A 25,416-nucleotide genomic window follows, 5' to 3' on the forward strand; every position below is an offset into this window, starting at 1 on the left:
AGTGTGTCATGAAATTCTTCTGGCACAACAGTTCACTGGTTAATTTAGAAGTAAAGACCATGTTGTGGGCTTTAATTATGTCACAAGGTACGAAAGCAGGATCCTGCCTGGTGAAAGTGTATCCTTGAGACTACCTTAATTGCAGCAGGAAAATAAATTTAGAGAGGAGATGTCAAAAGTGTTTCATTTATGTCTCCTAGACAACAATGAGATCTGTTTGAAAGCAAAATGAGACTATAGCTAATGTCTCCTGTTTCTCATTCTTGACTCCAGAAAAAAGTCTCAGCTTAGTCTCCCTTTCAGTTCAAAAGGAGATCTGGTCAGAATCTGAAATGATTCTCAGGTATTTCTCAAGTGTTGTGACTCCTTTTGAGCTCAGGTGGAGAAATCAGGGAGCTCTCTCAACTGTCTCTATCTAACCTCATCCATTTGTTTCTGTCAGACTCAGTTTTTGTGTCTCAAGTTGAGCTCAGATGGAGCAAAGAAAGAGCCTGAGCTCATCTTTTCATGAACATTTATAGTGCCCTGCAGAAATTAAGATTTCAATGTAATTGTCCACAAACTTACAATTCTCATTAAAACATTTGAACCACTTGCAAGATCAGCTATTTAGATGTCAAATGATCTCTTCTTTGACTTCACAATATGGTCCTTCCTTTACAAGTCTGTTTGGAACAAAACAACTTCACAAAGATTTAGTGGATTTGAGAGAAATTGCAAAAGATAGAGATTTCATCCCAGGTATGACAGACCATTTATTTAACATATGGGCCGCAAAAGGGCTGACCAGATTTAGCCTGATTATTAAAATTAAAGAGGTGGATAATTTTGGCGCTGGTGGCCTAGCGGTCTAAGCGCCCCACATACAGAGGCTACAGTCCTTGTCGCAGGGGTCACCGGTTCGATTCCTGGCCGGTGGACCATTTCCTGCATGTCTTCCCCCGCTCACTACTCCCCATATTTCCTGTCTCTCTTCAGCTGTCCTGCCAAATAAAGGCAAAAAGGCCAAAAATATGTTTTAAAAAAAAGAGAAGAAAATCAGCCATTAATGAGATCTCTCATTTAAGTCTCAAATAAGACTCATGTCATGGTCTCAACTATTTCTCCTAGTGAATTTTAGGAGAAACAAATAAGAACAATTTGAAACTTGAATGAGGCTGAAGTGAGAATCTCAACTTTGTCTCCAGAGACTTAGAAGAGAAAGCCTTGAGCAGTCAAAGTTTCCTCACACATGTTACTAACTCCACTCTGGTACTCATGATAGCTAATATTGATTTCTTTGTGTTTCAGGGTCATGTTTACAGTCTGATTGGTGCATCAGGTGATAACCGCTTTGCTTTGATGCATGCTGGGTACAAGCACTCTCAGGGGATTGATGGATTCACAAAGGACCTGGAATTGGCTTACAGCTACTATTCCAACATGGGGTGGCAGAGCAGCGAGGACATCAGCAAGTTATTCGAAAGCAAGGTGGGAAACACGCGTTCAAGCTGCAGAAACATTCATATTTATGATTCAGAACAGGTTTTAGGGAGTTTAAAGTGTGTGCACAAATGGGGTGGTGCTTGCTTTTGTAAATTAAAAGCTGCAGTAGATAAATATTAAGCTTCACTAAATAAATGAGTAAACCCATACATCATTCAAACACAGTAGACGCTCATAAAGGCTGCACAAAGCTCATGACAGCAGTTGCAGAAGAGGGCCTGTCTCTGAAACCTGATGAATAGTGTTTGCTGGTCGAGCAGAGGGGAACAGGTGGGTCTTAAATCCTCATTTGAATGTGACAGAGTCGGCTAGCTTCATGAAAAGAAGAGATAAAGGAGTCTGCTTTGAGAAAACTCTACTTCAGACTGATTTCCTGTTTATTCTCTGAGCATTTAAATAATCTGCATCGAGTGGAGAAAGTCTCAGACGTCTGCTGCAGCTTCAATAGGCAGCCAGTGAACACAGAAAACAACGGTAGAAAGTTCATAAGTGAAAAGTGAAGCTGCTGCATTCAGACCAACCTGGAAAGGTTCCGAGTAAATGTCTGTACAATAATCCGTCTGGATACAATCTTAATTAAAAACCTTGAAAACCTATTTCTCAGCGTCTTATCGTACGTGATAAGAAGAGCCGCAAAATGTTCTGCCAGAATTAGAACAGTGTTATTTATTTAAATCCAGCTGTTTTCACCGAGCTCATCAGAGTGGTTTCACAGTGGGTGGAGATCAGTTGAACAATATTTGAGACACCATCTGATGACTCACATGAGGCCGTATCCATCAATAAAACACACCCACACAGTTCTGATGAAGGAAGATGGATTTGAGGACTAAAAATCAGAATCACACTTTGTGGTGAACAAGTTGTTATTTGGTGCACACGAGAGAGGAAGTCTTTTGGGATGTGGTTGTGTATTCTCTCTCTGGCCCAATATGCCGTTTGTTCTGATAGAAAGAGAAGCCCATCAAAAGATACAGAATGATTTGATTTATTTAATATGTATCAGTGTATCATGCAGAGACAATATGCCCAGCTCAGCTATCTTTGACATATATGTGTGTATGTCTCGTGATGCTTTAGCTATGATCTATCTGATGAAGCTCAATATGGTGAGCTGCAGCAACTATATAGCAAATAAGGATGAGGATGAACTTTATTGTCCCCTGAGGGGAATTCATCTTGGACCACATATGGCTGCAATCTCAATCTATACATCCATCAGACTGTTACAGAAAACACACGGCGAGCTCAATTTAACAATAAACAAAGAATATAGGAAGACATGCAGAAAACAGCAGACAACACTGTCACACCGGTAATATCATCCCTTCAGATGTCATTGACAAGCCTATAATGCAGCTGCATGAATATTTCACCCGCTTCTTTAGGGGTATTACATATTGCACCAAGTAAAGGATGGAGAAGAACCTTAGGGTAAAATAAATATGGAATATCAAGGAACAGAAAATGCATAAAAGCAGCTCCTATGATCACTAAATGTTTGATATTAAATTCCCACATGGATAAATAATGTTTTCGTGAAGACAAACAGATAGAAAGGTACTTTTTTCATCCTCAGGGGAAATTAAATTTTTTCACTTGTGCTATTTTTTGGACATGCTACATGAGATGTCAGAGTGAGGATGCTGCCATCAACCAGCGCACCCCTAGCAGTTGGAGGTTCAGTGTCTTGCTCAAGTGCACCTCGGCAGTGCCCAGGCAAGTGAACCAGCACCTCTCCAGCCACCAGTCCATTTCGTCAAACTTCGTCCATACTGGGACTCGAGCCGGTGACCCTTGGGTTCCCAAGCCAAGTCCCTATGGACTGAGCTACTGCCGCCCCCAATCATATCAATCAGATCAACACATTTTAGCAAACATTATTACATACCAACACAACATGGGGTGCACCTTTCAACTCCACCCAGCAGAGGGTGCTCATGTTTGACGAAATACCACTCGGAGTGCAACGTTCATTAAACTTCACTGTACACTGAACTCACATGTTCAAATCAAATTTTATACAGTCTATAGTTCAAATCAAGCAGAAACCTCCAGTCTAAAAATATGAGGCCAATGCAGAAGTGCTTAAAACTGCAGTTCATCGAGGATCCTCTTGAGGCTGGCTCCGGAAGTACCGGAAACAACATACACACCAATTCAAAAATGTAATTTCAAAGATATTGAGATTACGAGTCTTCCAATCAGAGGCACAGCTGACTTGATTGACAGGCGGGAACACATAGCTGTTGGCTAGGAGGCTCAAAGCCCGCCTCTTTACGCCACAATCGCTCAACAGCAGCAATATGACTGCCACCGCTGACTGGCCTCAAAACAGCGCTTCAGAAACAGATGGGTGACGTCACGGATACTATGTCCATATTTTATAGAGTCTATGGTTCACATCAAGCGGAGACCTCCGGTCTAAAAATATGAGGCCAATGCGGATGTGCTAAAAACTGCAGTTCATCGAGGATCCTCTTGAGGCTGGCTCCAGAAGTACTGGAAACCACATACACACCAATTGATAAAAGACGATATTTACAGCAGAAAAAGTGTAATTTCAAAGATATTGAGATTACAAGTCTTCCAATGAGAGGCCCAGCTGACTTGATTGACAGGCGGGAACACTGTAGCTGTTGGCTAGGAGGCTCAAAGCCCGCCTCTTTACGTCACAACCACCGCTGACTGGCCTCAAAACAGCGCTTCAGAAACAGATGGGTGACGTCACGGATACTACGCCCATATTTTATACAGTCTATGGTTCAAATAAACAAACTTGAATACTGACCTCTGCTGTATTTGTACAGGTTATATTGATTTGTGTACACAGGATAGAAATGATCACCCCATGGGATTTAAAGTGTTTCATACAAAAGAGAGAAGGACGACCGATGTTTAAATACTGAAAATTGATCAAGGGTTAATAAATGTGTCTTGCCGTCATATTTTAAGGCATACTTAAGTGGGCTTTATACTGCAAGTATTCACCTTGGGAAACTTGCATTTCTAGGTGGATATTGAGGCATTGATGAACCTCCTGGTAAAGTAAACAGATGAATACGGTGACGCTGTGACTTACCACTGCTTGTTCGGTCTCCTTTCCCTCTAACGCTTTAGCACCAACACCACTTTTTGAAAGCAGCTTTGGTATCAACACTATAGTTGTTTTGTTGTATTTTATCCATCCTAGTATTAAAAGTTTGTTGCTTTTTTTCTTTTTGTCAAAGCAAAACGTTATTCATTACGTCTACCTGAGCAACCCAGAGGATTTGAACCGACTCAACCACAAGAAAAACGACGGCTTTCAATATGAGAAATTCAGAGCAGAGAGCGGAGACGCGGACTCTCAGGTGAGTTCGACTTAAATCCTACCTTTTCTTCTCCTTTATTGTTGAAGCACTTAGTCAGTGGTCAGGAGAGGCTAATGAACTCTGTGTTATCTTCAGAGAAACCTGGCGGTGATGCTGTACAGAGGAGAGAACGGCGTCTCCAAAGACACAGAGAGCGCGGTGAAATGGTTTGAGAGGAGTGCAATGCAGATGAAGGATCCTGCAGCCATGTATGACTACTCCATCATCCTGATGAAGGTTGTCTCAGATTGTAAAGAGCGTTTCATGATCAAATGAACACTGGATGTGTTGTGTGTGCGTGTGTGTCTGTTTTGACGGCTATTGATTCATTGATTGATGTTTACTCCTGCAGGGTGAGGGCGCGGAGAAGAACAACTCCCGGGGTTTTAAGATGATGCAGAAAGCTGCAGCGATGGTACCTGTGTTTCATCCTGGAGATAAACCTGCGTGTTCACATGATGAGCTCTCACTAAAGCTGTGTCTGTTGTCTTGCTCTAGGGCTCGATCAGGGCCCTGAACGGTCTGGGCTGGTACTACTGGAATATCCTGAAAGACGAGAAAAGAGCAGTGAAATACTTTGAAGAGGCGGCGCTCAAAGGAAACGAAGATGGCATGTTCAACCTGGGGATTTATTACCAGAACGGGAATCACCCAGACAGGCCCTGGAAGAACGAGGTTTGAGTCCATGTTATGTTGAAATAAGTCTTGTCATTGATCAATGTGAGGAACAAAACCTGACAAGGTTTCTATGACCAAGAATAATAGACACTGTAGAGTGCAGGACAGTCTGGCTTAGAGGGTGACATGGGAGTGGATTCTCACTCCTGTCCCACTCCCACAGAAAAAAATCTTGTCCCATCCCAATCCTGGGCCAGAGTAAAGATTCCTGTCCCGTCACACTCCCGGTAAAATGACTCCCACTCCCGTCCCGCTCCCATCTTTTTTTCTTCTTTTAGTCTTTAGGTAATATATTGAATTCGATTTGATCTTCACCCAATTCATTTTAGATGACTTTGTGTTCTGAAGTTTTATTTCAAAAGATATGGCAACAATGACATCTTTGGCAATATATGGAGGCATTTATTGCCTTAATCCAAATAAAAAACCTTCACTAAAGGGCACAAAACATAAATAATACATGGCCGGTGGTCCCTATAGTTTTTCTACAGAGGACCAGCTGCTAAGTCCCTGTTTCTAGCTCTTTTGGAGGTCAGTTACAGTAAAAAACAACAACAAGAAAACAGTAGACGGGTCAAACCATGCCTACCTTAGTTGGATAAACCCAAACATAACATATAAAGTTTCATTTTACTAATTTGTTGAGCATTTTTTAATATATTTTTGGCCTTTTTGCCTTTATTAGATAGTACAGCTGAAGAGAGACAGGAAATGTGGGGAGTAGAGAGTGGGGGAAGACATGCAGGAAATGGTCGGCTGGCCGGGAATCGAACCGGCGACCCCTGCGACGAGGACTGCAGCCTCTGTACATGGGGTGCTTAGACCGCTAGGCCACCAGCAACCCCGTATTTTTTTCTTTAAACAATGACATTACTTTTATGTTTTAAATTGCTTAAACAAAAAAAACACTGCACCAAGCAAGCAGTGTTAATTTCGTCAACGAAATTATGACGATAAATGTTTGTCAACGATTCACTTTTTCATGAGGAAAACGAGACTATGACGAGCTAAAGTGCATCAGTGATAATAAAAACTCTGACGAAAATATGTTTTGATTTTGTTGACAAGATGAAAACTATAGTGGCGGACCGTCCATGTTTCCCCCGCTGTGCGTCTAATCTTTAAAGATAAAAGTGATGCATTCCTGTGACAGGCGCAGTGTTCACTTGGTCACTACCTGCAGCAGGTGTGCTGTGTGAACCAGTTCTCCCCACCTCCATGCCAAGACACAACCGGGGGACGTCTGTTTAATATTTGATGACGTTTTTGCCGTTCTCACCGTAAAAAGCACTGCGTCTAGAGCTTGATTTAATCCAGTTTGGTGATACACCAGACACATTTAGTAAGTTTGGATCAACTCCTTGTTGAAAGATGCAGATGCATTTCAGAGTGCCGTGAACTGACTGTCTGTCCAGTGCCTCTGTCGCTGCAAGGTGCATTCAAGGACTGTCATAAATGTGCAATACACCCCTTTCATAGCATTTTTCTGTGAATCAAGAGAATCAAAATAAAGTCACAGTGACCACATCAAGAATGTTTTTCTAAAAGTAACTGTAATTTAGCGTACTTACTTGCCCCTGAGATGTTATTGGGGGGGAAAGAGGCAAAAAAAAAAAAGTGCAACTTTCACTGCAAATTTTTTTAAAAAGCTGTCCCAAAATCAGGCTTTTGGGGCCGCAACAATCACACAAAAAAACTGTGAAATCCTGAAGGGGTTGAAAAGACGATTCAATGCATCGAAGGAAAAAGTGGAGAAACTTCAGAGCTAAACTGGAGAGCAGGAGAGATCCCAAGTTACCTGGTGGCATGGGAATCCCGCAGGAATCCCATGACCCGTGGGCTTCCCAAAAAAATGTCAGCCTCTAGTCTGGCTGCAGACCATGACCTACTTAAACATCCAGTTTGTACAGTAATCACTTTCCAAAGAGAAAGAAACCCCTGTTAGTTTGTTGCATACATTTTACAAGCCTGAACTGTATTTGTCATGCAACCCTGAGGGTGCAGCTAATATATATAAAAAAAAAGTAATTCCCATCTATTGCAATACAAATTGGTTTCATTAACAGAAAGGATCATCGCTTTAAACTGGCAAAGGGAGATATTTCCTGTCAGCTCATGAAATGCTCTGAGCTAGCCACAAGCAAGAAAGCTAACTGTAAGGTAGCAGAGTCAATAACACGGTGCACAGCTGACATGAAGTACATTTTAGTGAGACTGTTGCTGCAACAGAACATAGTTTGTGGCATCCAGGCTTCCACTGCTGTACTCATGCAGATTTATTTTAACATGCAGAAATTTGAGGATATATGAGCTCATACCTGAACCCCTGCAGGTGGATGCTGCAGAGGTGGTGGGCCTGAAGGTTTGAGTGCAGGACAGTGGTGCATGAGTGTAGTTTGGGAAGGTTCGGGGGTTTACTGAACCTCATGGTGGCCCACAGGCATGTTGGTCTTTGCACAAGTGTCATATCTGACAGAAAGTTTTTTGTGTCCATGTCTGATCATGCTTCCCCTTATTCAGAGATAAGTTGTGGAGTCCCTCAGGGGTCAATATTAGGACCAATTTTATTCTCCCTCTATATGCTACCCCTTGGCCAAATCATAAGAAGACACAATATTTCATTCCACTTTTATGCTGATGACACACAACTATATCTCCCTGTGACACCGAACACCGCCACAAACCTCTCACTCCTCAATGACTGTCTGATAGATATAAAATTATGGATGTCATCAAACTTCCTGAAAAAACAGAAATACTCATTATTGGTCCAGAAAACATGCACACGCACCCTCCCCTCCAGTCCTCCCTGGGTTCCCTGTCACACAATTTAAAAACTAATGTTAGAAACCTCAGAGTGACCTTTGACAGCAGCTTATCTTTTGAAAGACATGTTAATTAGGGATGCACCAAAATGAAAATTCTTGGCCGAAACTGAAAATGAGGAAACCAAGGCCGAAAAATGAAAACCGACACACTGAAATAAATTATTATGCCAATTATTAGTAGGGAGACCGGGGACAGTTGTAACATTTCACTCCTTGGATTTCAGATTAAGCCATGCATTTTCCATTTGTGTTGCACAGACATTTTCTAGGCTCTTTATCCTCAAATGTGACTTTGAAAAAACATCTTTTGTAAGTCCTTAAAGAATCAAGTTTAGAAGATGTACGCCACTTTGTCATGTTTTTTTTTTAAGTCAAAAGGAATATGACAACTGTTTAATACTTAATGAAAGTAAGTTGTGAAGACAGAGAGGGTAAATCTTGGCACTGGCCACCCCTGCCTATGTGAGAGCCTCAGTTGGGCCACCCCAGTCAAAAGGCTCTGGACACGCCCCCTGCCCCTAGGCCGCTCTGTTCTCCTTCTCCTGCGCTGTGCGCTTCTCCGTCTCCAAGCGGGTTCTCCTCCTCCATCCTGGCCTGGATCATTTCTTGTGCGCGCTGCTTTATTCCCACATCCAAGTAATGATCTTTATAACGTGGATCAAGTGCAGTCGTGATGAAGTGCAGAGGATCCGGATAGATCTCAGTGAAACGTGTGCTGACAGACTCTAAGAGTGTACTTTTCATTGTTTTCCCTGCGTGGTCCGTCTCAACCTCTTTGCTTAGAAGACGCTTTAGTGCTGCAGTGAAAGGAAGAACGTCTGCTACAGATGCATCAGAGGAGCTGATCTCTTTAGTTAGCTGCTCAAAGTGGGCAAGAAGACAGGGAATGTTCTCTATGAGGACCCACTGGTGTTAAGTGAATGTCACGGGGAACTCGTGATCTGTGCTGCAGGACTCGCTTTTGCACAAAACAATCCAGACGTGGTTTTTGCTTGCGACATCACAACATTCTGTTTTGGCCGGGTTGATTCGGTGAGAAAAGGGTTTCGGCCGAAAACCAAAAATGCACTTTTGGGCCATTTCCTGGAAAATTTGGTGGCCGAATTTTTGGTGTATCTCTAATATTAATAACACCATCCAGTCTTGCTTTTATCACCTTAGAAATATTGCCCGGTTAAGATCCATGCTCACTTTTAATTACACCCAAACCATTAGTCATGTTTTTATTTCTTCTGGACTAGATTATTGTAACAGGCTTTTAAAAGGTTTAACTCAAAAACCGATCAATAGATTACAGTTGGTACAAATTTGAACTAAAACAAAGAAGAGAAAGCACATTACTCCTGTTTTAATGGCCCTACACTGGCTGCTTTTAGAATAGATTTTAAGGTTTTACTTACTATAATTATACTTTACTTTATTTGTCCCCCGTTGGGGGAAATTCTTTTGTTACAGCAGCTTACAACACGGGAGAGGGGAAATACAACAATGTGCTAACATAGTTAAAAAATATAATAACAATAATAATAGCAATGACAAGGGTAAAATATAATGAAATAAAAATAATATATGGCAACTATTACAGATATATACACACTATGTATACTTCTATCTTATCACTTTTAAAGTGATAAGATAAGCCACTGCCTGGCCCCTGAATACATTTATGTGATTTGCTGTCGCCCTACCAGTCCGGGCGCAGCCTCAGATCCTCAGGCAGGAACCTCCTTAAAGTTCCTGTCACAACGTTAAAATCTAAGGGTGACTGAGCGTTTGCTGTTCAGGCTCCAGGACTGTGGAACGACCTGCCTTAGGATCTCAGGCAAGCTGCATCAGCATCTTCTTTTAAATCACAGCTGAAAACATATTTTTTTATCAAAAGGCCTTCTTGTAATGTTGTTTCATCCATGATGTTACATTTATTTTTAATCTACTTTTTTTATTCACTCATCGTTTTATTTGTTTTACTGATTTTTATTGCTTTTAGTAGTTCCTCTTTTACTCTTTTTTTAGCTGTTCCTCTTAAATTGTCTTGCCAACCCATATACCCCCCCATGCTTTGTTCTCTTCATTGTGGGTTTTTATGATGTAAAGCACTTTGTAACGTCTCTTTTGATAAGTGCTTTATAAATAAACTTTATTATTATTATTGTTATTATTATATGGCAACCTGTGCTCATGAGCTCAAGCTTGCGGATGCAGACCAACTCCTAAAACCTGGTCTACTACCAACTGTACAGTTTTTCTCCCTGCTTTTTCAGGGCTGTATTAGCAAGGCAGTGTACAGAGATGCTCAGCAGCACTCGTACTTGTAAAAGTATCCATGTAATTTTTAAAGGGACAGAGGGCTTAGAGATGGAGAGCCTTTTGTTTTCCTCGTCTCCCTACAGCATGTTACTGCTCTCGTATGAGGCCAGTCTGAAGATTCTAGAGAAACCCTGACCGCTATCTCCTCACTCGCCTGCTTCACCTCAGCCCTGCAGGGTCCAAAAACTCCAGGCCTTTGCAGACCTGAGACGCTTAGCTTACCATCATGCTGATATGCACTCTCTCTAATACATGCAGGCACAGACACACATGCTCAAACACAACCAGTCCAGCAGAAAAAGACAACAGGACTTTAGTTTACATAAGATCCGGTCTGATTCTGTCGGTGGAGAGTTTAATAATAAATGAAGTTATACTGATGGGGCATGTGCGTAAATGTAGACGCAAAAAAATGCACTTATCATTTCTGCTGTGCTGAGGGATTGTTTCAGTGGATATGACAACATGCATGCTGCAACATAACTTGAACATTTCTCTGTGTGTCCTCTTTGTACAGAGGCACAACCTCTTTGCACCTCCGGCTTCTACTGTGCCTTTTAGAGAGAGCAATCTGTGTTTTAACATACATGCTAAGGTTTTAGAATTAGATCCTGTCTTTCTTTTGAAGCAAAGAAAAAACTGGTTGCTGCTACTTTTCCGTCTGCGCTGGACTACGGTTATGTTTTATATATGCACACCTCTGCTCAAAGCTTGCACATACTTGAAACTGTATATCATGGAGCTTTGAGGTTTATCACAAATTTTAAAACGATGACTCATCACTGTGTGCTGTACTCGAGAGTAGGATGGTCCTCCCTGTCGTCACGCAGGAAAAAACATTTGCATCTTCTTATTTATGAATGCATCCTCGGACTACTTCCTTCCTACCTCCTCGCTTATATTGCACAAAAGAACTCAGGAAGTCTTAATCTTTGATCTCAGGATCTTTTATTACTATCTGTTCCGAGGGTCAGGACTGAACTTGGGAAATAGGCCTTCAGGTTTGCTGCTCCCTCGACCTGGAATACTTTACAAAAGGATCTAAAACTGTCTGACATCTTTGAATGCTTTTAAGCGGTCCTTAAACGACTTGGATGCTGAAGCATCATGTTTTGTTTAAATGTCACTCATGCTGTTTTTCTGGAGGTACCTGTTGTGCAGCTATTTGTATTTATGTCTATTGTAAAATTGTAACTCTGTAACTGTGCTGCTGCCTATCTTGGCCAGGACTCTCTTGGAAAAGAGATTTTTAATCTCAATGAGCATTTCCTGGTTAAATAAAGGTTATAATAATTATAGATCTCACAGGTAGGCAATGTTAATGCACATCTCTGGAGTGAAGCTACTTTGCATAGAAAGGGGTCAATACTGCTCTGAATGTTTGCGTAGTGACTGAGCAAATCTGATAAGATAAACAGCAGCTGAGCAGAGCCGCTGTTTGCTCTGTGGTGCAGCTAGAAATGCATTAAGCCCTTGAGTGCAATTTTGTTCTTGAGTTCCTTTTTGTCTTGCTTGCACAAGTTATAAAGTTGCCTTCTTGAAACTGAGCGTTTCAATTCACAGAGAAGTTACAACCTGATCCTGTGTGTTTGTTCTAACTCACATTAAAGTGAACATTTCCACCGAAGGTAACGCTAGACGAGGTGAGCGAGACTTCTGCAGGAATATGGATGTTGATATCTCAGTCCTCATTCAGCTCTCCTTCTTCTCTTTGACATTGACTCACCTTTAAATATAAATGAGTCAAATGTCCCCACTTTGAGCATTGAGTCTGTGATCTCTACCTCTTCTGGTTTCAGTGACTTTGTAGAGATCAGCAGCTTTTTTCTGAGGCGACGGTTCAGAAGATATTAAGATAACGAGTTTTTGCCCATATAAGGACATGACTGACTTGATTGACAGGCAGGAACACATAGCTGTTAGCTAGCAGGCTCAAACCCTGCCTCTTTACCTTGCACTCTTTTAATAATAATAATAATAATAATAATTAATTTTATTTATAGGCGCCTTTCTGGACACCCAAGGTCACCTTACAACATAGCAATAATAAAAGCAACACTCAACAGTAAAAAATACATACATTAGAATAAAGATACAATACTAGAAGGATGAAAGGGGCAGGGGAAGTCATTCCAGTCCCAGTTTTTAGGCGGGATTTGAAGGTGGTGGGAGAGGTAGAATTTTGTACATCCACGGGGAGAGAGTTCCAGAGGCAGGGGGGCTGAGTGGCTGAAGGCTCTCGACCCCATGGTGGTCAAGCGAGCAGGTGGGAGGGTGAGTTGGATGGAAGAGGAGGACCTGAGACTACGGGTGGGAATTTTAGTATGGAGGAGGTCAATGAGGTACTGATGGATGAGTTCAGCATTTTCAATATATGGCTCCCGCCGACGATTGGCTTCAAAACAGCGCTCAGGAACAGATGGGTGACGTCACGGATGCTACGTCCATTATTTATAGTCTATAGTTTGGACCAGTCAGAATCAAGTATAGGACACAGACGGATAAGAATGTGTTGTGAAACAGTCGGCTCCCTCTGAAGGTGTTCAGTGTTTGAAGTAATGGACACCCTGCAGCCAATCAGAATTGAGTGTTCCCCCAGACCATGAGCTGAAAGACATGATATATGTTCTTTATGATTCACAGACGGCTGCCTTCCAGCAGTTCCTGAACGCCTCTTGGCACGGGCACGTCGCAGCATCAGTGGAGGTGGCGTGGTACTTCTCCACAGGAAACCTGGAAGGAGTGTCTCAGGATGTGGAGCGGGCTGTGATGTAAGAGGCTTTCATTAGCTCGGCAGAGAAAGCTTTGCTATGGGCTGTTGCACTGTAGCCTGCAGCTCGGTGGCATCTAATTTCAGTGACAGTGGCTAATTCAAGGTCAGATTCGGGTATTTGCATATCTAAAAATAAGAGTCTCTGCATTATTGTTAGGCTCAGAGAGAGAATCTGCTTACTGTTCTTCCTCTGGTATCTTCAACTTTTTAAAGAGGATCCTTCTGCAGAGTTCAGAATCACCTCAACAAATCAGGAACTATTTTTAGATCATGCTAAAATATTTTCCGTTTATGTGGAGAAAATTATTATCCATAATTCATCACACATCCTTTGCCCTCTGTGCAGAATGCTAAAAAAGGTGTGCGAACAGAACGGACACCTTGGATTTATGATCAGCGAGGCGCTCCAGGCCTACCTGCAGGGCTCCTGGTGGGAACATTAATTTCAATTACTTTGCAATTTTGCTCATTTAATCATTTTCTCTGCTGGTTACTATTTGTCTCTGCTTCTTCATATGTGTTTTATTGTGTCACAAACAGGCAGGAGGCTCTTGTGACGTACGTTTTGGCAGCCGAAACCGGTCTGGGTTTGGCTCAGAGCAATGTCGCACACCTGTGTGAGGTAATGTGTCCTGTTCCTCTCATTTTAACCCTTTCTCTGCTGTCTTTAGTCTTGTTTTGGCGCCACATTCAGAGTCCACACTGTAAACAATGATCTGTGCGATGCTACTCTTCTGTTTTAATCAAGCTTTCAAGCTGCTGTTATTGCAGAAATACAGGCTCTCAACTATATGTGGTGTTGTGCACAAAAAGTTTTCTAACACTCTGTGTGCAGGCGTTTAAAACGTCATAAAACTTTCATAATGTTGATGTGGGGTGAGCTCAAACGCAAAGAGAGTTTAAGCATTGTAACATATTAGTTAAACAGCATAATCTATGACATCTAGATGAAATGTGTCATTACAGATTGTGTGCAGAGTTTGAACCAAAGTATGGATTCCTCCCTCTGATTGAACAACTTCAAGTGTCTCGGGGTCTCGTTCATGAGTGAGGGTAAATTGCATTGTGAGATTAATAGGCGTGTCGGTGCAGTGTCGGCAGCACTGAAGGCATCATACCAAACTGTCTTGGTGAAGAGGGAGCTGAGCCTGAAGGCAAAGCTTTCGGCTCAGCTCAGCCTTTTGCGTCAGGTAGGGGAGAACGGGGTTGGTTGTCACACAGGTTGGTTGACACATTCGTTATATCTCGCCACCAGAGGGCGCTGTCTCTCAAATTAGGGTATTGAAATTTCCAGAATTAGGATCAGAGCTCACCTACATAGTCTTCTCTGGAGTAAGACAGCTGAACTTGAGGTGAGAGGACGTATTGTGTTTTTCATGTCAAATTGTAAATATTCAGCTCCTCAGTATTTTTCTTCTAGGCTTTTAAACGATGGGTTTATAACAAAACAAGTGTTACCCTTACAAAGTGTGAGGGGAAAGCTATAGTTTAGATTTTTATTAGCTAGCTAAGTAGTTGTTAGATGGTTGTTAGCCTTGATGCTAGCAAAAAATTCCAGTTTGGGTTGGTTGTCACATTCTCTTTGGGGTTGGTCCTCACATGTAACACCCAACCCCTATGTTGGCAAAATCATGCATGGTGAAATGATTTGGAGTGTGCAGACCCTACATTTGCCATCACTGTAACTCAGACAGTGACTGCATGTAGCCTAGTTGAGTAGACCATTATTGTTAGGCCTATTTGTTTTGTTCTGTATGTTGTTATATAGGCTGGCCTAAAGATGAGTTTCCTGTTCATGGTCCTCATTTTATGTTAAAATGTATTAAGTTATGTAGGCCTATCACTTGTCAGTGCAATTAAACTTTCAAATTTAGTTCTGCCTTCTTGCCTTTTTTTAAAAAATATTTTTCCCATTAAAATACCATTGTGACAACCAACTCCATAGTGTGTGACAACCAACCCCATAGTGTGTGACAACCAACCCCATAGTGTGTGACAACCAACCCCATAGTGTGTGACAACCAACCCCGTGATGGGGTTGGTTGTCACAATGTGTCAGAGTGTCTTTGATAGTTAATTGCCTCTTTGTGAAAATGAGTTGGAAAATGAGAGGGATACACATTTCAAGCCAACACCATAAGCTTCAATTCAATGTAGGAATGACTATTGAAAGATGTTTTGATGATGAGCAATCATCAAAAAAGTAAAAAGTGTGACAACCACCCCGTTCTCCCCTACTCAAAGAAAATGTTCTACTCCTTCTAAAAGAAGGATCCAGTTGAAGTGGTTTTGACGTCTGATTATGATGCTTCCCTTTGGTGGTGTTTCCTTGGGCGTCCAAATAGGGGGACACACCACGGCAAACCCAGAGTGCGCTGGAGGGATAATATATCCAATCTGACCTCGGAACGCCTCGGGATCACCTAAAGGAGCTGAAAACCAGGGAGAGGGGGGTTTAGGAACAACTTGCTTAGTCTGCTGCCTCTGCAACCCCGATATGGAAAAGCAAAAGAAAATGAACATATACACACTCAACATTCAATAGATGCTTAATAGCAATAGCATGCATGGTAGACCCATACTGGCTCTTTATGAGACATTATAAAGCACATATAATATTCTTCAGCTTAGAAACTATGAAACGTTTCTCCTCAACTTCCGAGCTACTCCTCATAGATGGTAAATTATTAACGTATCCATCATTTATGAGCCTAATATTCTTTGCAAAGTATCTCAGAACAATCTCCATAAAAGGCACGTACTGTGTGAAGCATATAAAGAGAGAAACACACGTGTTGAGAAGAGGCGAGGCTGCAGGTTTACAACGTTTCTCAGGAGTGTGTTTTTGAAATCCAATAGTTTTTAAGTAACTCCGTTTTTTTATTGATCATGAAGCTTGTTAGTGTTCAAACAAACTTCATTTTCTGATGTGCATCTGAAGCACAGCTGCAGAGCATTTCACCTCAGTCAGATTTAATTTATCATTTAGAATTATTTCACCTTTAAAAGTCTCATTTAGAGGAAAATGTCTTTACAGGAGCGTCCATGGCCAAGAAAGGCAGCAGCACATTTGAATAATGTTACAGACAAGCAATTCAAAAGTTATAATGTTTATATCTCAATGTGTGATGACACCTCCGTACGTGAACATGTGAATGCAACCAGAAGAGGAACACATATAATGTTGAATTCACACACCAGTGGAGCTAAAACCTTTGCAGCTCTGCAGGAGGGAAAACACAAACTTCAGTTCATTTGATTCAAAACCTGCTCCAAAGACTCTGAAACAGAATGAAATTGTGATTTATTTTTGTCCATGTCATTATTTATAGATATATACAGTATATCTATTGTTGAAATGTGCTACTGCCTGTCTTTGAGAGAGATTTCTAACTTAATATTCTCTACAACATAACACAAAAACAACAACACTACTTTTTGCTAGATTTCTCTGGGAGGTATTTTCAGAGTAGTGAAGCATCAGTCAAGTAACAGGTTGTATAAGCGTGTTACGCTAAATTTCCCTGAGGTGTGAGGGATGTTGAGACCAATTTTACTTACCCTGTTTTGCTTGAAGGACGTTCAAGGCTGCACTGAATTCTTAAACTTAATCACAAGTTTAGTATTTGCGATTGGGAGTCCTGGTGTCTGTGAGGAGAACCCTGAGGAGTACAGTCAAACACACACTATGTGGATTGTCAAGTGGAATAGAAAAATAGCCATTCGGGAATCAAGCTGACAGAAGAACGATGCAAGAACAAATGCAGGGGTGAAGCTGGAGGTCCAAATCCCCAGCCAGGGCGCTCCGTCGGGGGGGTTAGGGTTAGGGTTAGAGGTGAAGCCAGGGGTCCAGCTCCCCAACCATGGCGCTCGGTCTGGGGGTTAGGGTTAGGGTTAGGGTTAGGTGTGAAGCTGGAGGTCCTGCTCCACCGCCAGGGGTGCATGGTCTGGGTGTTAGGGTTAGGGTTAGTGGTGAAGCCTGAGGTCCTGCTCCCCAGCCAGGGTGCATGGCCTGGGGGTTAGGGTTAGGGGTGAAGCTGGAGGTCCTGTTCCCCAGCCAGGGTGCATGGTCTGGGGGTTAGGGTTAGGGGTGAAGCTGGAGGTCCTGCTCCCCAGCCAGGGTGCATGGCCTGGGGATTAGGGTTAGGGTTAGGAGTGAAGCTGGAGGTCCTGCTCCCCAGCCAGGATGCATGGTCTGGGTGTGAGGGTTAGGGTTAGTGGTGAAGCCTGAGGTCCTGCTCCCCAGCCAGGGTGCATGGCCTGGGGCTTAGGGTTAGGGGTGAAGCTGGAGGTCCTGTTCTCCAGCCAGGGTGCATGGTCTGGGGGTTAGGGTTAGGGGTGAAACCAGAGGTCCTGCTCCCCAGCCATGGTGCATAGCCTGGGGGTTAGGGTTAGGGGTGAAGCTGGAGGTCCTGCTCCCCAGCCAGGGTGCCAGGTCTGGGGGTTGGGGTTAGGGATGAAGCCGGAGGTCCAGCTCCCCACCCAGGGCGCTCTGTCTGGGGGTTAAGGTTAGGGTTAAGGCTGAAGAGGGAGGTCCTGTTCCTCAGCCAGGGCGCATGGTCTGGGGGTTAGGGTTAGGGGTGAAGCCTGAGGTCCAGCTCGCCAGCCATGGTGCATGGTCTGGGGGTTAGGGTTAGTGGTGAAGCCTGAGGTCCTGCTCCCCAGCCAGGGTGCATCGTCTGGGGGTTAGGGTTAGGGGGGAAGCCTGATGTCCTGTTCCCCAGCCAGGGTGCATGGTCTGGAGGTAAGGGTTAGGGTAAGGGTTAGGGTAAGGGTTAGGGTAAGGGTTAGGGGTGAAGCTGGAGGTCCTGCTCCCCAGCCAGGGTGCATGGTCTGGGGGTTAGGGTTAGGGGTGAAGACGGAGGTCCTGCTCCCCAGCCAGGGTGCATGGTCTGGGGGTTAGGGTTAGGGGTGAAGACGGAGGTCCTGCTCCCCGACCAGGGTGCATTGTCTGGGGGTAAGGCTTAGGGTTACAGAGGTTTTTCAGTTTAGAGAGTGAATCTGTTCATGTGTGGTGTGGTGTGTTTATCATATAGTTGTTTTCCACACACTGAACGGTTAAATCTGTCATCATTTGTCGTGACATGTGAGATCGGTCTCATTTTTAACATCTGTGAAGATTTGAAAAAATCTTCAGTTCGAGCCAGGAATGACTAACTTCTACACCGAGAAGCTTCCCCCACACGGGCAATTCATCTGCAAGAACTTTCCTCCTTACAATCAATCCAGCAGATGGCTAAATTAGAAGTAGATAGTCGATAGAGAAAGTGATTGATTGACCTACAAAAAAGCAGTAAATAGGAGGTTATGATGGAGAACTCTTGGTTCAAGGCCAGGGAGTTTTAAAATGAAGCCACACAGAACAAAGCTGCTTTAAAATGAGTTACAGAGAGCCAGCGTGCAACTCATTTGCATGCTAATAAGAAAGTAGCTAATGGCGAGTATGTGTAATATAATGTGTAAACCTGATTTCAGCCCAATTCTGGATTTAATGTCCCATAATTGAAGTTTTGAAGGGAGTTGGTGATTCCAGTCACATACTAAAGGAAGAAGAAATGAGCCCGAGGGAGACTGTTAGCAGATGATAACATAACCTTCATCATCTCCCTCTTCTTCTCTCGCCCTGCACTTTTTCTCCCAAACACAGGAGCTGAATCTCACTCCTGATTGTCAGTGGAGATATCACAACTACTCTATTTTACACTATGATCCCCATCCGGCTGGTGAGTCCCTCTCATTTCATTCTGCTTTAACCTCTCCCTCTGCCTGTCAGTCTGCTCGATATAAACACTGAGTATTTATCTTCTTTTATAGCTCTGCTGAAAATGGGAGACCACTACTACTACCCTCCCTCCAGCACGAGAGCAGACTCATTATCCTTGGTTGGTCGGGCGGTATCGATGTACGGCAGAGCAGCTGTAGCAGGCAGCCCTCAGGTGACAGATTTATTCAGGCTGTAATCTCATCACCCTATGATAAACTTAATTAAACTTCCACGGGCTCCGGCCCACCGCAATAAAAACAACAAACAGCATCATACAGTGTTATTATTTGGAGACTTACTCTGTGAATAACCCACCAAACCCTGTTATGATTTCATTTTTTACTCTCGGACTCTCAGGGAATGTTCAACCTGGTGCTTCTGGCGAAACAAGGCCACGCTCTTCCACTGGACGTATATGGCTTCTTCAACCTGTCACGTCATGACGAGCAGCACGTCGTGGTGGAGAAGATCTTAAGAAGGTGATTTTTTTTGGTGTGGAGTCCAAAGATGTTAAAAGTATTTATGGATTAAAAACTTATGGTGCATAAAGATGGACGACAGGTCTCCAAATTTTGCAAAAGTGAAGCCAAAATAACCCTTAAGATGGACGCTGACATGTTGTGCATTTGGAGCCAGAGTCTGTGCAGTCCCAATATCTAGAATCATTGCACTTTGCAACATCTGCTTCTGGAAACAGATGCTAGCCTCTCAGTAAATATGGTGCAGCCAGCGGTTAGCGGTTAGTGGTACATGACTTCCAGCCCAGACTTCCTTTCCTCTGCTCTGTTTAGGTCTGAAACGTAAGCGCTGTCTAGCCTGGCGTCACCAGTCCCATCAGCCAGTTCTTTTTTTTTTTTTTTTTTTTGCTAGCAGGCTAAATGTTATCCTGCCGATTTCAGATACACCGAACCAGAGTCCTTTATTTAGAAAAGGGGCGGGTTTTATAACATGACTACGCAGGAGAGCTGCTTCAGCCTTTTTGTTAACAACCAAGATGGCAGCTTCCGTTGCAGGGAGGTCTGTCAAATCCTTTTTAAACTAACTAACTAACTAACTAACTAACTAACTAACTAACTAACTAACTAACTAACTAACTAACTAACTAACAAACTAACTAACTAACTAACTAACTAACTAACTAACTAATTCAAGAACAAACTACTGCACTTATTGAGCTACGTTGCATTGCTCTGATTGGCTGTAGGTCTGTCCACTTGCTTCCAGAGGCACTTCCCCATCGGCTGTTGCTAATGCCCCTTGGAAAAAGGAAATTAACTGAACAAATCCAGACCCTTTCACCTTTTGGTGATGCCAGACTAAACACTGTCATTTCTTGGTCCATAACCTCCCCTGGAGCAGCACCATTTCATCCGTTTTAAGACTTCTTAGTGTAGTGGGTGTGTACTCTCTCTTGCGTTGTGTATAATGGACCAGGCGAAACATTAACCTTTGCAGGCGCCTCGTTAGGATCAGATTCTGGATCAGATTCAGAGGGTTGAAGTAACGCGGGTCTCTGAGCAGCCGTGTATATTCAGCCAACATGTAAACATTAGATCAACATGCTGGAGAGCCGAGTCCACATCCACTTCCTGAGGGGGCGTGGTCAGAGAGAAAACAGACCGTTCTGAACAGGGCTGAAGAAGAGGGTTTTTCAGGCATGCCAAAATCTGATTTCGAAGTGTTTTTTTGAGCAATAAACTTTAAATACATGTTTTGGGGACCTCTTAGACCAATATATTTTGATGAAAAAAGCATAATATGTCACCTTTAAAATGTGTGCTTCATGAACGGAGGCAGGATCTGATGCAAGATTATGTTAACAAATCTCTTTCCGGTTACAGTTCTGCATCCAAAAAGTGAGAAAGCAACCTAATTTAGCAAACAGGAGCAAAACACAGACAAAAAACAGTCTTTGAAAGAAGGCGGAGTACTGTTTTAAGAGAGTCTCATTCACGTTTACAGTCAGAGCTGCCCAATCACAAGACAGATGTGTCGGGGGAAATCGCCTGCCTCCAAAGCGATAATAGAAAATAGGACTATGAGTCAGCTCTTGGACAGGAACCGAGCCCTGAGATTATTCTCTTTTCAAAGATCTGTAAATCCCACCGATAATACAGACATGAAAGTGAAATCCAGTCGTCTCTTTTTACCTCTCGGCGAGAAAGAGAGGATGTCCTGATGAAAACATCTCTAAAGCAGACTCTGTTTGCAGAAGTTATCTGTTGTTATTGATAAACCTTCATGTCTGCTCTTCAACTTTCTGCAGTGACACAGGGCTTTTATTCCTAACGCTCTTTATTATAGGTCTGCTGTTACTTCAACCAGAACCTGACCCTTTGATATCACTCTTATCATGCGTGACACAGTTTTCCTCGTGTTATCCCCTCAGATGTGTGGAGGCTGAGCATGAAGACGCAGTGACGCCGTGTTCGTTAGCTCTGCTCGGAGTCCAGATGGGAAAAGCCTTGAGCAGAATGACTCAGAGCGGAGCACAGCTCGTCTTGGTAGGCACGCGGCAATCAACTCATATGGAGATAAAGAAACTAAATCAACACACTGCGAGCTGCAGTTCTTTACTTTATTATCCTCCTTTGATGATTTAACCTGCCTTTAATTATTGAAATGAGGGAAAATGTGAAAATGCAAATTGGTTTATTATCATGAATAAGACAGTAAAGGCTCCATATGAAGCCGTTTTAAGGGTGAAATGTGATAATTTATTTAAATCATTCCTTCTTTCTATAGGCGTATGCATCTCTTCTCTCCGCTCTTGTCATTATAGTCATTGTGACTCTGCAGAGCTGTCTGAGTGAGTAATTGATCTCTACCCTGCTGCTTGTTTCCGCCACTAGATGGTGCTATTTCCCCACACATTGTGTTGCCACCTCAGTCTGTGTAATCATGTTTGTTTCCCGTCTACTGTCCTTCTAATCTGCAAATGAACACAGGTCAAAGGGTCCCCAGTCAGCATGTGAGGGCGAGGACTTCGTCTGCCAGCCAGGATGGAGTCAGCGGGAGCAGAGAGCAGAACGGCATCATGGGAGAAACCTTCAGAGCGGCAGGGTTTCTTCAGTTTATCACCCTGAGAGGCGAGCAGTGTCTCCGTCAGATGGGAGATTTGGCGGTGACGGTGTCGGGCGTGTGCCTGTGTGTGTTCTGGACCACTCTCCTTTATCATCTGTTATGACATAAAACAGCACAATGAGCAAACAGCCGCAGGAGTAGGCCCCAGACACAGCAGGCTGTAAGAGCACACTTTCAGCAGGATGAGTTAGAGCTCTGTTCATGTGACACGAGGTCTGTGACTCATCTTAACTTATGAGACAGAAAGGAGACAAATGCTGCTTTATCAGAGGGACGATAACACTGCCTCAGATTTTCCATCGCTGTGTTTGTGGAGAGTACTGGACTGATTATGTAGTTCTTTAATTTAAGCACAGCCTGACCCACTGATATATTGTCATGGGGATGTGAAGCCACAAGGGGGGGGAGAGCAAAGCTTCTGTTATGTAATGTGAAAGTATGATAATAAAAATAAAGTTTATTTGTGTAGCTCTTATCAAGCTTTATTCCATAAAACTCAGGAATGAGAACAGAGTGAAGCTCCAATAAAACAGATGAGGTCTGAGGTCTTCAAAAGGGATTAAAGGCACAGTGAGGAGTTTTTGTTTATGATTCTCGTGACCCCTTTGGATGAAATCAGTAGTGTTTTTATGGGATGAAGACTTCATTTCCCATGAGCCCCATCTACCACTAAGGTAAAATATGTATTTTTAAATTGTTTTTATTTAACCTTTATTTAACCAGATGAGACCCATTGACATCAAGACCTCATTTACAATGGTCACCTGGCCAAGAGGTCAGCAGCACATGTCAAAATAAATAGCACAACTCAACAGCATGGAGCATATGTACAGACAGTATGTAGAAGCAATCAATAGTTCCCTCGCGGTCCTCTTGGGGGGGTGGGGTGGCGCGCAGCTAGGGGAGTGTTACTACGGCAGCCATTGGGGTGTCCCTCCATGCCCCCGCGGCCTGGTCCCTCGGTCGCGGGGTGCGGGTGGGGGGCGTGGCTGGGGGGAGTGGTCGGACCGGCTGGGGATGGCGGGGGAGATTGGCCCTGCCCCCTCCTCCCTCCCCCCGCTCCGGCGTGCCGGTTGGCTGGCTGTGGTCCGGGTGCTGGGCCCCCTCCTTTGGCTCTGTCTTTGGGGGCTGTGGGGGCGGTGTTGTGGAGGTGTTCCTTGGGGTGGCTGCGGGGCCTCTACCCCCTCGCCCCCCTTTCCTCCTGCTGAGTGACCTGGGGGTCGCCCTTGGTGCCCCGGCGGTACCTGTTTGCTTCCGGTCTGGGTCCTTGGCTTGTCCCCTGGCCTGGATCTCGCGCGGCGCGTTGGGTCCTTTGGCCTGACTGCTCTCGCGGCCCGGGTGCCGGGGTGGACCGCTCGGCTGATCTGACCCAAGTGGTATCATCTGCACCAGTGGTGGTCTTGTCACACAAATAGAACACAGCACGGCTGCAACCCTCTCTGACCCACGCTTCAGTAATGATTGTGGACACTAAAGGCTGATTTATACTTCTGCGTTGAATCAACGGCGTACCCTACGCCGGGGGTCCCCGTAGCTCCTGTACCTACGCCGAGGCCTACGCACGTAGCTGACGTGCACCTCCTCCAAAATGTAACTACCCGTAGAGCCGACGCGGACCGCAAGCTCTGTGATTGGTCCGCTCGGCGGCTTTGTCTTTCCCGCATTTACAGCCCTTCCAGGATCCCGGACATCGGCCGCACATCGGCCGTGTATTTCATCTCCTCCTCTCTATTCTTCATGTAATCATGTCTGTATGATAAACAGCAACATGTATCAGCTGTAGATTAACATAACACGCTCTGAATCTCTGTGGAAAAGTAAACAGAGATCGTAGCGGGACCGGAAGCAGACGGCCGGCTATCAGAGAGACCACACTGCCCTCAGGCGTTTCGGCAGAGAATTGCTGCGCGACACAGACACACCGACGCACAAGTATGTGGGGCTCATGTCCGCGTCAGCCCCTGCTGTGTAGGGGAGACGCAGAAGTATAAATCAGCCTTAAGGGTTGCTTAATCATTAGTATCACCACACGGTGTTTTTGGCGTCATGGTGAGATGGTCCCTCTCCATCTAAGTGTCTTAGGTATCTCTCTCATTCTCTTTCCCTGTCCCTTTATATATCTTTGTCTATTCCTTTTTTTACTTTATTTTATTTTTTTGGTCCACCTAGGTGTGCACGCCCTCTTTTACAGAACATGATATTAGCTATCAATAAAAGATAGGCCAGAGTTCTAAGAGGGATGGTGATGGTCGCATGCACACAGTCACAAGCACAGAAGAAAAATGTTTTCTTTCTTTTCTTTTGCTGCAAGAATAAATTGCATTAATATTTGACAGTTTGTGACAAACATGACACAAAGCAGAAATATATATGCAGACAAGAGAAAAGAAAAGAAAAAAAAAGAGAAAAAAAAAAAAAAAAAAAGAAGCAATCAATAATTTGAAAGTGCAACTTATCTGCACATAAAGTGCAATTTGTGATCACAAAAACAGCATTTAAAAACACAGGCACTTTTCTGGGGTCTGTCTTTCATTTAAGATGGACCCAAAGGCGTCCAGTGAGATAAGATCTGACAAATTCAAGTCCTTCTGGAGTTTATTCCAAGCAGTGGGAGCAGCAAAACTGAACGCTCTCTTACCGAACACGGGGAACACACATTTGTAAAGTGTCGCAGGAGCGCAAGGCATAGTGGCTTTTTGATCTTTGAAGATACACACACAAATACATTGGGACCAAGCCAAGAAGACACTTATAAATTAGACGTAGCCAATGTTCATGCCTGCGCACACTCAGGGATGGCCAATCAGCTTTGACGTAAAGTTCACAGTGATGAGTGAGGCGTGTGCAACCTGTGACAAACCTCAGAGCACAGTGATAACCACTATTTAAAGACAACAAACATTTAGCCGAGGCTCCCAAATACAACATATCACCATAATCTATAAGAGGCAGGAATGTTGCAGAGACTAAAAGTTTCCTCGCTCTGAGGGAGAAACAGGATTTATTCCTGAAAAAGGAAACCTAGTTTCACCTGAAGTTTTGAGACCAGGCAGCTCCCAATCGAAAATAAAGCCCAAATATTTATACTTAGTGAGGAGTTCTATGGGTTTCCCTTATGGGTTTTCTTGGGACTAGCTACCGTTA

General features: G+C 43.6%; 1 protein-coding gene across 1 annotated transcript in view; it reads left to right on the top strand.

The window, feature by feature from the left end:
* The window catches only part of LOC117828419 (protein sel-1 homolog 3), a 36,993-nt gene extending 14,246 nt beyond the window's left edge, over positions 1-22,747 (top strand). Inside the window, exons 11-24 of the mRNA XM_034705556.1 lie at positions 1,291-1,470; positions 4,716-4,838; positions 4,935-5,075; positions 5,191-5,253; positions 5,337-5,513; positions 13,295-13,422; positions 13,771-13,854; positions 13,965-14,046; positions 19,072-19,147; positions 19,239-19,360; positions 19,546-19,667; positions 21,578-21,692; positions 21,934-21,997; positions 22,137-22,747. Coding sequence (XP_034561447.1) covers positions 1,291-1,470; positions 4,716-4,838; positions 4,935-5,075; positions 5,191-5,253; positions 5,337-5,513; positions 13,295-13,422; positions 13,771-13,854; positions 13,965-14,046; positions 19,072-19,147; positions 19,239-19,360; positions 19,546-19,667; positions 21,578-21,692; positions 21,934-21,997; positions 22,137-22,375 — 1,716 coding nt within the window. The 3' untranslated portion in view covers positions 22,376-22,747. The remainder of the gene's footprint in view (positions 1-1,290; positions 1,471-4,715; positions 4,839-4,934; positions 5,076-5,190; positions 5,254-5,336; positions 5,514-13,294; positions 13,423-13,770; positions 13,855-13,964; positions 14,047-19,071; positions 19,148-19,238; positions 19,361-19,545; positions 19,668-21,577; positions 21,693-21,933; positions 21,998-22,136) is intronic.
* Positions 22,748-25,416: the final 2,669 nt, after the last annotated feature.

Source organism: Notolabrus celidotus, chromosome 2, assembly GCF_009762535.1.
Source record: "Notolabrus celidotus isolate fNotCel1 chromosome 2, fNotCel1.pri, whole genome shotgun sequence".
Lineage (NCBI taxonomy): Eukaryota > Metazoa > Chordata > Actinopteri > Labriformes > Labridae > Notolabrus > Notolabrus celidotus.